General features: G+C 34.3%; 1 protein-coding gene across 2 annotated transcripts; it reads right to left on the bottom strand.

Annotated features, from left to right (window-relative positions):
• Window positions 1-40: 40 nt before the first annotated feature.
• LOC143448773 (collagen alpha-1(IX) chain-like) lies at window positions 41-10653 on the bottom strand. 2 transcript variants are annotated; one of them, XM_076948637.1, is made up of 7 exons: window positions 10552-10653; window positions 7428-7484; window positions 7009-7144; window positions 6734-6830; window positions 3194-3331; window positions 2897-3061; window positions 41-188 (listed from the first exon to the last, which is right to left on the bottom strand). In XM_076948637.1, exons 1-7 carry the CDS (start codon window positions 10625-10627, stop codon window positions 99-101), a joined length of 759 nt encoding a protein of 252 aa, XP_076804752.1. In that variant the 5' UTR covers window positions 10628-10653; the 3' UTR covers window positions 41-98. The 2 variants fall into 2 exon arrangements, with proteins under 2 accessions (XP_076804752.1, XP_076804753.1); XM_076948638.1 differs by lacking the exon at window positions 7428-7484 and having other exon boundaries at window positions 10552-10634.
• Between the last annotated feature and the right edge of the window lie 439 nt (window positions 10654-11092).

The following is an 11092-nucleotide window of genomic DNA, read 5'->3' as shown; positions in this document are numbered from 1 at the left end:
CTTGGACCGTAATCTTAAAGCGTTAAAGTCTGAAGACATAAAAAGTACACAAGTTAATAATATATACATGATAAAGTACGTCAATGATTAGAAACATTTCAAATCGATACCTTTGGCGGCAATTCATTGCAAGTTTCACGTTTAGCCCTTTCAGGATCGCAATGTATAAGCATCCATTGAAGTTCAATCTGAAAGGTATCGTATGTAATTTATAACTATGCAAATAAAAGTGTTTCAAAATGAAATGAGAGGCTATTCACTTCGGTGGTTGATGATCAATACATAAAATAAAGTTGTTTATATTTCGTTGAGTTTACTTTGTGTGTTAATATAGTTTATTATGCTAGTGTTATTTAAATTACTGATACTTACCATATCTGTATTTCTTTTCACAAGCAGGCATATTCTTTTAAACTATATGTTTTGAAAAGTATGTCATGATCGAAATAAAAACCAGCTATCGCAACCATGGGCATAATTTGTTGTGCAGTAACTCGTTTCAACAGGTTTAGTTGTGAATATTGCCGTTTAAAGCTGTTTATGATTTTTATCAACTTTAAAACTTTTTTAAGTATGTATGTGTGTAACTTTCACATGGGTGAACTTTCGCGTGGGTCAAATTTTAACGGAGCAGATCAAAAGATACGCTCGTGGGAAATGCTTTAACACAATAGCCAACAACCGTGTCTGAAGAAAATTGGGGCGTGCAAAATAAGCTGCATGTGAATTCTGGCGGAACAATGAAGGCACTATTTCACGCGTGACGTATCACTCTTAAGTTCAGTTTTTTAGCATACGCGTTTCTTTATGGGTATTATTTTACCTAGACATGCAGTTAAAGTTTATGATACGTTATACTAATGTCTGCCCTGCACATATCGCACTACACACTTACTGAATAAAACTTTTAAATATCTTTAAACGACTTCTCAATAAAGTTGTTGTTGTTAGTTATATATCAAGTTTGAAACAGGATTGTTTAAACTTGAAATGTATTCGTCCTTCATAACGCTGCTTTTGTACAGGTGACGTACAGATGAAGCACTTTGTTGCAGAAGGCGTAGGCGGTAGACAAAAAAAAAATAGATATAGAAAAACTTGTCTTCGCGCAACTCAAAATTTCTTATAATGGAAAGTAAAGTTCCCAGGCCTGGCCAATCGCCTATCAAAATGCATGTAAACAACACGTGGTAACTTGACGTTCTCTAATTCGAAATGTCGATGAACTGGTAGCGATTTTGTGGTCTGCGGGGCACGATTAGCGCTCATCATCTTGAAATTAGTCGAAAAATCATTCATTGTAACATACACACCAAACTATTTTAGTTCTTTTATGGGCTGTTACGAGCTAACAAACGTCGAACAGTAAACAGTTGAACAAATGTCGAAAAATTCTATAATTAAATTTAGCAAATCTTGCAATTTTCGCCTTAAAACCCATACATAAGTGGACGCCAGTATGTAACAACAAAGACTAGACGAGGTCGTAACTAACTTGTAGTTAAAAGGTCACAGTTACACGCAACAGTGGAAAGAATGAAGTGAACCATGAACAATACAAGCATTTACAATGAGTGAGATAAAGGCAATTATACCAGTAAGGATACCCTAAAAAGGTACATCACACTTTAGGATATAATCGTGCAGGCGAAACCGATAAATTAGGTGTAAACAGCGATACCAGTAAATTAGGTCTAAACGGCTATGACAACGTTTAACACCGACTTGAGTGGAGCCGGTTTTTCGAGTCACTTTTTTTTAAAACGTTACTTGACCTGAACCCCTTCAAGAAATTACTTGAAAGTTACTCAAATTACTTGATTCCAGTTAATATTTTAAATTACTCAATTTGCCGAGTCGGTTCATTTTCATCATATTTCAGCGTTAAGGTAAAACGAATACCTCACACTTCCGTTTGAACACATTGCAGTGCGACATGTTTACGACGCTGCCGTCATCACACTGTATACGTTACTGCTTTAGTATCAAAAAAATTTAATATTTTTACGGGAAAGAATTTACAATAAAAAAGGGCGTTATACTTGATTACTAAACGCTTCTTTATACACCTAGACGAATTTTTGGAGCCTGGCCTATATTGGCTAAGAGAACTTTAGCAATTGGGTTTATCATGCATTTATTGTATTAACGCGTAGCAGGCCTATACATGTCTCAATAGTTAGCAACATTTAAATACTGGCTTATGGATGACTGAATTTGTATTGTTCATGCTCAGAAAAGAATATGTAAGTAATGTTTATTTGAGTCGACTCTAGCGCGATTAGGTATTTTACAAGACTGATTTTTGTAAATTCCCCATTGCAGCTCATTATAAACTCAGAGACGCTCCTGCAAAAAGGCACAAACATAGTCACACCTTAGCTAGAAATAGTTGCTTAGTTCAAGAGCATATGCTCATCTTTTTTCAGTTGGGACCTTTGGAAACTTAGTCAGTAGTATGGGATCGGTTATTAGTAAAGAGACAATTTCATATGATTTTTTCCTAAAACAAATATGCTTTAAAGTTTAAACTTTAAACCATAATTAATAAGGAGAAAGTTGCAGGAACGTCAAGTTTGGTAAAAGAATGGAACAGGAAAGCTAACTATGCTAAGTTTTTTAACGAAATCCTGCATTTTTTCGTATATGGATATACATATATATGTTACTTTTAAAAACAATATAATGGAAAACAGGACGTGCAGGTTTTTTAAATCTTGCCTGGCGGCCCTGGCCCGGTATGTGCAAAGTATAACGATCCTGAGTTTTCCCCAAAGGGTGTCCGCAGTTTCTTATAAGAAGTTTGCTTTAAAATATATTGCAAATAGGTCTAATACTTTTGACCTAATATATATTTTTTATAAAAAGCTTTGTCTGCATGAAAATTATTTCCTACCGGCATAGAATACGAAGTATTTTGCACAATGTGTCCGATTTGTACAAAGCCTTTTGTGTCCATCGCGAGGTAACTTTGGTTAAAAGAAACATCTTCGATCCAAACGCAATCGATATACAGAGAAACTTCTTTGTTCTTGACAGCTAACAGAATTTTATGCCAGCCCTTCAACAAAAAAGTATGGAAGATAGTAATGTTTTTCAAATAAAGTAACTGAGTAATGAAAGAATTGTTGTAAACGTTTTCTATTATTTTTATCTGCCATTCCATAACGGTAAAAAGTGCTTTACGACTTACGTTATCAAACAAACCAGCACAGCGTGAAAACGTCACTTGGTGGATACGATTCTGCTTATCTCGTGTCACAAAACGCACCAACTGGCGCCTATCATCAATTTGAATCCCTGCTAGTATGCCGTATTGTTTGTCTGTAACCTGTTACGACAACAACTGTTATAATTGTAATGCCTTGTAAATTTCAAAAAAAATCGGGACAAAACACCAATTCTAATCAAAAACTAAAGTGATGAGCACGCATGGTTTCATAAAAAAAATTATTCTAACTAAAATCTGGCACCACTAAAACTAGTAGGAAGGAAAGTAACCAAAGGTGGAAAAAGCATATAGGCCTAACTCATAAACAATTCTGTTGAAAAAGAAATTCATGCAGAGAGAAATTAATAGGGATTAATGCCCTATTTAAAGCCCTCTTTGCTATCTAACCATAGGTTTAACTTTTAATTGTAAAATTGTTATACGGATTAGATTAGGTCATATTCATTAAGAGTAGAGTATAGGTATATGATCCCTTGCTTAATATTATTATAGAGCTTGGATTCTCTGGTGTTGCTTTTCGACATCAATGTTAATGCTTAAGATCGTTGTACTTTACTAAATGCATTTTCAATGATAACAACTATAAGTTTAAAAAAAAAACTTGTTTGAGATGGAATGGTATGGCTAAATTCTTATAAGGTATTCTACTAAAAACATTTACTCACCTTTTACAGAAGGTATTGACTATTTTATCGTATTTAGGTTATGTAGCCTATTGTTAAAGTTAGGTGGTTATGTTAGGAAAATGGCTACGCAAAAAGTAGATTTTAGCTATTTAGGATCTATAATTAAAGGTAAGTTATATTTAGATTAAAATGTAAATTTAGGCTAGAGTTAGGTTACTACAAATATTTAAGGTGAAATAAAAGCAAACTGTGAAAAATAGCTTCGAATGTACTGTACGTTTTTTTAGATGAAATAATGACAAGCTATAGAAAACTATGATTCAAGGTGATGCAAGGTGAACTATGATGAGACTATTACGTAACGATTGCGCATCATAGTAAGTGTGTGTAAACATTGATCATGAAAATAATAAAAGATTCAAATGGAGTTCCTGCGTGCTGATAATTTGGTAGGCTACTGGGAGAAGAAAGCTTGGATTTACAGAGGAAAAGCTATGAAAATAGAGACTGTTTGAAGTGTTTAGTGTACTGTAAATGAAATGGAAAATGGGTAAATCTAACGTATGGGGAAATTGACAGAAAGTTGGGATTTGTTAAGAAGTTTGGCATGTGGCCATGCTCTCTGTAACCTACGATAAAATTTTAGGTGCAAATTCAATTATACAGAATGATGTTGCTGAGGGCATAAAAGATGTTCTGGTCGAGAAAAAAACCGTTGAGAGTTGGGAAAGATGTGTTTGTATGTAAAATTTTTGGAAAATGATGATTTTTAGGATAAAGGATTGGTCTTTTACAACCTTGTTTTTGTGAAGAATGTGAAGAGATTTTGTTTCTTTGAAGAAATACTTAGTAGTAGTGATGGAGTGGAATCAACTTTCATTTTGAGCGTGCGGTGTGCTTGGGTTAAATTTTTAGAGTTGGCTGGACTTACTTGGAAGGTAATGTCCTTGAAACTAGAAGGTAAAGTGTAGACTCACAACTTACATAAAACAATGCAATGTAGTATAGAAGTAAGACTTGGGAAATGAATTGTGAGAAGACGACAAGAATTGATAGGACAGAGTAGATAAGTTGTATGTTAGAGGGATATATGCTGACATGACACCGCTCAGGAAACAGCAATAATAAGATAAAATTTATTCTGTTGAATACGTTGGTAAAACGTGTTTCAACTGGTGTGTTTACTTTTGGTTATCATTCGTATAAGATAGTACTACAATTAGAGAGATTACACCGGATTCATTAGTCGTTAGACTCGTTATACATCTATTCTCCATAGAAACTCCACAACTTAAAAAACTACCCGAAGGACTAGGGTACAGAAATTCGACTGCAGAACAGAAACACTTTCTGAGTCCGAGCTACAGCGACCACCAGCGCTATAACGTAAATAACAAGGATGTGGTAATAACAAAATGTTGTTTGACAAAAGCAACAGAGTTTAGTAGGTGAGCATTAGATACAAAAAATGTCATAAAATCCACCTGCATGGATATAAATAATTAATCATTGGGCGATCACGATTTCATCAAGCAGAACTGCTGCAGAATTACTTAAAACTTAGAAAACTTATTAAAACTTAGTTATTTCACCGGCAGATTTTGTTGTTTGAAATGGACTATATTTGGGAAGTATGTTAATAGCAATGAAGTTATGACTTGGAATTGGGTATAAAATTAATAGTTTGGCTTTAAGTGATAAACTGTAATGTACGTCAACATTAACGCCAAAAAACACGCTGTAAACTTACAGGTTTTGCCAGAAAAATACACTCTGTTATGCTTCACTGTTTCTTGTAGTGCTGATCTTAAACTATATTACAATGGAATGGTATAGTTCAGGCACTATAAGTTGTTCTAGAATCTAGAATGAGAAGTTAATTTACATGTGATATCGTATGCCTCGAAATTAATTGACATTCAGGTGAAATCCCGGGATTACAGAAAAATTCTCGAAAAACGTCGAAATCCCGGGAATTCGGGATCGGGGGTTCCTGGAGGTTCAACGCTATACTCAAAACCTTGAAGTCCAATGTTGGAATAGCCTGCCACTATCTCCATGTGATTAAGAAACTCTGTTAGTCTGTTATATCGCTAAGCGCTACAATAGCAAGTTAAATAGAAATCATATTAGATGAAATTCTTATGATATCAATTTTTATCACTGGAAATTTGCCCGCGGCCACCCCTGGAATATTGGACAAAGCAATTAGGTTTAGTAAGCGACTATTACTTGTTTGTTCTTACTGAAATTAACTAATTGTCTAACTTTGGAAAAGCTGCAGTCCATGGTGGTATCAAAAATGTTACTAAATGGGGACAACGGTAAAATCCACAAAAAAATAATGAATCTTGCTGAGTATGGGCTAAACTAATCTGAAAGTGCTGGTAAAAACTAAGGCATTGTTTTGTTACTAACATTTACCATCTTGTTTGTGTTTCCCAAAAAATTGTACGTATATGTTGTATGGTTAAAACTAAACATGGAGACAAGAAACTTTAGTGCATTTAGTTCATTGCACATACAAAATTTTGGAATTTTTAACGAAATGCTTGTAAAAGTGACTATTTCACCGTTAGTATTAAGATCACGCAGGTTGTTTTTAAAAATAGGCGGCTGTGTTAGGAGGAGGAACGTGTGGGAAGTTGATTTTAGTTATTGAAGTTGAATTTAAAATAAAACCCTTAGATTGGAAGATGGAGACAGTCAGGTTTAAGTAACTTTTTCATTCAACGTTTCCAAATTAATGGTTTACAATTGCAATAATTTAATTTTTTATATTTGACTATGTGGTTGATGGGGAACCGTAATAAAGGCAGATTATAAAAATAACATATGCAGAAAAAATAAAGAGGAAATAACTACCAGGCTTTACCATCCATAAATTCCAAAGTTGATTGTTGCTTTTTTGTTTAACCCTGAATGTACTGACAAAGGAATACTCTGAAGGTAGACCAAAGGGAAGAACTTTACTAAAAGAATGACACAAAAATAATACGCACCAAATAATTTAATTGTTCTAAAGAATAATAATATGGGTAAACTGTTACCGTAATTTCATAATCACATTAGCGTTATATAATAGAATAAAGTAGTTATAATATAAGTTATCTTGTACAATTCGGTAATAATTTAAAAATACATTTTCACCTTGAGGGAATGCTTAACAGTGCATTTTCACTAAGACGATATGCCACTTGATACCGGGTTGTGCCATTTATTGTGTTCACGCCAAGTAATGGTTGCTGTCCTTTGTTTATATTGAACTGTGATAAAATATCGAAATCTGAGAGAATAAATGTAAAATTGTTTTAAGTTCTTTATGTTAGACTGACTGGGCCCTGAGCCGTAATCGATTCTTAATACGAGCCTTTATGTGAATATATACAAGATGCAATAAAAAGATTTCTTTTAGTTTTGTAATTTTTTGTTTCTGTGATTTTTTTAGTATTATACTGCAGATCGATACAGCCGAAAAAGTTGTGGTAATGGTTTATCTATAGACTACCAACTTGAGCATCAACTGATCTATAGCAGTAACAGTAATTTGGACAATTTATTTCACATACCTGGCGAGGTGTCGTCGTCAACATGAAGACTGTTGCAGTCTATGCTTACATGTCGCCCTAGTTGCAAAAGAAACTCTATATAAACCACTTCAAAAATAACAAAACCTTTTCTTAGAACATTTGACAGAAAATAAAATGTACTTTGTAGTCAATTTCAGCACAATCAAGAAACATCAACTTTATGTTTAGCTATATGATAATCTAATTTAAACGCATCTGAATAATGATCGATATGTTTTTTGGTTCGAGCTTATTTTCTCCAACTTGTGCCACACTGGCTATAAGTACATATACGTACCTGTATTAAGTTGTACGTGTTTCAAATTGGTATATTCTTGGGATTAAAATACTCTGAGTATATGATCTTTCAATTTGGAATTTGGACACAATTTCGCAGAATAATCTTATAACCGAATAAATTGCAAATGGAGTTAACTTTGGAGTTAACGTGCCAACACTTAATTTTTGTTGCCATTGCAGTCGCCCTGTGACATGTCTATGCTAGCCCATATATGGCGGAACAGGGGCGGTTGGACCGAGGCCACAATCTATCACCAGGCCCACCAACCAGCTTGTTTAGTTGTGGGGCCCTATAGGCGTTTTTACTTTTACATTTTTATTCCTTTTCGTTCAACGAATTTTTCGTGTTTGCAATTCCTTGTCGGCAAAACTCCAGATATATTGTTACAAAAACAAAGACCATAGTGATAAACATGATGACCTCAAGTACGGCCTTTGTCGTTCTGGTTATCAAGCATTGAGAAAAAGTTTTCGACGGCCTATTATTCCAATCAACCAGATCACCATTGCCGTTGCTGGTGCAGAATTTTCACATTCTAATCGAGTTGTATGTAGATAAATATTGAGATAAATAACACTACAAAACTCATTATGGTGTGAACACATATACGTGCCATACGCAATACAAGCTAAGTTTATCAAAAACTTGGCTGATTCTTGCAAAAAAATGCAACAAACATCGTTTTTTACGACGTCTCAAGAGTTAACGTCATAAACAGTCAACTATACTATACGCATACAAATATGAGAATACATTTCGAGACGTTTTTAAGAGGTTCTTAAAGGATAAAAGCGCAAAATTTTGGTGTTTTTAGCTATGTGGGCAGAGCCACTGAGGTAAAAGTTTTGCGTTAAACTTTTTGTTCCCTTTGACGCAATTCTAAATATACTTGTGGGCTCACCCACTTTAGAAATGATTCCGCCATTGCTGTGTGTTGCCATGTTCGCACCTTGACCTCCATGTGCAAAAAATTTTCATCTGTTACCGTTTAATTTGTTGCCATTACTTGCATGTTAATTGATTTACAACGTTCGAATTTCAAGTTTGTTTTATTTAGGAATTTACAAATGTCACTGTCTGATCCAGCTTGTTTCATGTCGCCACTGGCTACAATTTTGCCAGAGTTGTGTATAACCGAAAGGTAAGTTAACGATATAATACTATCTATCACTATAAATAAATGCGTTGGCTGGTACAGAGTTCTAAAAGTGGTCACATGCCCAACTGATGGAGTAAAAAAAAACTTTTCATGCCTATCAACATAAAACAGCTCTCCTGCATTCATTACAGTTATTTGAGCCATTTTTGTTTTGGTTACGGCTTTTCAGATACGATAGCCGTTTTTTTTTCAAAAAAAGTTTCTTGTGTTTAAAAACTTACAGCATTGCTGTGCTGATTGCCATGCTTTGTAGAGAACAAAGTTAGAGTGGCATCAGCTTTAGGTCGCTAATCACTACTTTCTGACAAAGTTAGGTAACATGTTGGATTCTTCTAACGCTCTTCTCGCCATATTTGACCTCAAAAACTAATCATAACATCTGCCATTGTATTACCATAATTATATAGGCAACGGCTCTTCTTCTATTGACGCATCATCTTTATGATTGAGAACTGCAAGAACAGACAAAAAAATTTCTTCTGTTTTGAATCTCTCTTTACCATGGTAAGTTTTATCCCAGTCAATATCTGCCAGCAATTTCATTGTTTTTGGTTATGACTTTTAAAGTTAGGTGCTGTTTTTAGAATCCATTACAAAAAATGGATTCTTTAGGCTAAGCCTAAAACTGGGAAAGCGAAGAAGAAAACGTCTAAATCAGTCCAAAATAACATCTTGAAGGTCAGTAAGCTAAGGACCAATACTAAAACATACGCAAATGAAATTTAAAAAAAAATGTTTTCTTCCCCAATCTTTATAGAACAGTCTACACCGACACACGACAAGATTTTGCAGTATTACAATTTGTGCTCTCCATCAGTTATAACGTGCATTCGCGCAAAAAAGTTTGTCACAACTAATCATAGGCTATCCATATACCGACAATCCTACATGTTCAACTATAACTGAAGTGCTCAACAAGATTTTTTACCAGCTTGTTTTATATTGTTCGACTTGGAAAAGCCTATTACACTGCAAATTTACGAAAAATAACAAACTCTTAATGAATGCAAAATTTCTATTTTGCATTTAAAAACTACACCCGGAAAATTTTATTTCTCAGCCGGAAAATAGAAACCTTTGAGTAACTTTATTACTTAACCAACTACGAGCAACAAAATTTATGTAGGCTGTACAAAAAACATATTAAAGACACTTGTACACATAAAGCTTTCTTACACTGCAGCAAATTTGAAAAATATTTCTTCTGTGACAACCGAAACCTCGTGTGGCTTTCAGCACCGATCTCGACTAAGTTGCTGAAAAACTTACTTTTGATGTAACAGCTAAACTGTAGGCCTACCAGTCCCCAAGCTGACGTAAACGCAACCGCAAACACAAACCTATTCTGCAGTTCGTAAATGCTAGAATGCGATGAAGAACGGGTAAAAAGGAAAAGAAGAAATTAAGGGTAGCTTTCCAACGCGAATACTCAAACAAAAGGTTTACAAGTTTTCTCGTTTATCCCCTTGGCATTTTTATAAGTGTATGTACGATTTGCGTGCAGTTATATAATAATGGCCTAACTACCTAAGAAAGGATCTTCCATATGCAATATATTAAACTAATATATTTACGCAGATATTGCAGATAGTATATCTTAGTTTACAGTGTGTGATTATATCAATGAATTTTACTTATCGGCAATAACAGTAAACCAAGCTTACCTTGTTCACGCGCCGAAGTGAACCGTAGCACAGCCATAAAACCAAGTTTGACTAACAAATAAACGGTGTATTGCATCACGTGTCGCCCAATACAACTGCAAGAGATTTATGATCTATGGCAACGTTTATATACCGGTTAACTTTCTTCAAAACAATTTAAACATCTCACGCAATTGTGAAAATTACTAAATTAAATTTGTTTTTATCAAGAAAACTAATTAGCGTTCACCACCCAATTAAATGAAATCAACAACGTAAGTAAAAACAAATAAATGGACAAAGAAAACATTTGGTAAACGATGAATTATTATAGGCTATTCATTTATCCATCGTAATCAGCTAAAATTATTTGAACCACTTTTCTGGTAAGAACTGGGCAATCAAGCGCTAAACTTAATCAAAAGATAACTGATGTAATGTATATAAGCAGGAGCATTGCTTATTTATGTATTGATATCGATGTTTTTCAAAATCTCGTTATGACCAGTGTGTAAGTTGTTATTTGAAAATGTAAAAGACGACATTCTGGCTAACGTTATTT

The sequence above is a fragment of the Clavelina lepadiformis genome, chromosome 3 (genome assembly GCF_947623445.1).
Source record: "Clavelina lepadiformis chromosome 3, kaClaLepa1.1, whole genome shotgun sequence".
In the NCBI taxonomy this organism is placed as follows: domain Eukaryota; kingdom Metazoa; phylum Chordata; class Ascidiacea; order Aplousobranchia; family Clavelinidae; genus Clavelina; species Clavelina lepadiformis.
Note: the sequence above shows the minus strand (reverse complement) of the source record. Positions and strands in the feature narration are given on the sequence as shown.

What these genes read in the sequence shown, in the direction of transcription:
- LOC143448773 (XM_076948637.1), bottom strand. Translation starts at nt 10,627, where the DNA reads ATGCAATACACCGTTTATTTGTTAGTCAAACTTGGTTTTATGGCTGTG. An exon ending in TGACGACGACACCTCGCCAG is followed by an intron (nt 7,145 to 7,427) that starts GTATGTGAAATA and finishes TTATTCTCTCAG; the next exon opens with ATTTCGATATTTTATCACAG. An exon ending in CTGTTAAGCATTCCCTCAAG is followed by an intron (nt 6,831 to 7,008) that starts GTGAAAATGTAT and finishes TCATTCTTTTAG; the next exon opens with TAAAGTTCTTCCCTTTGGTC.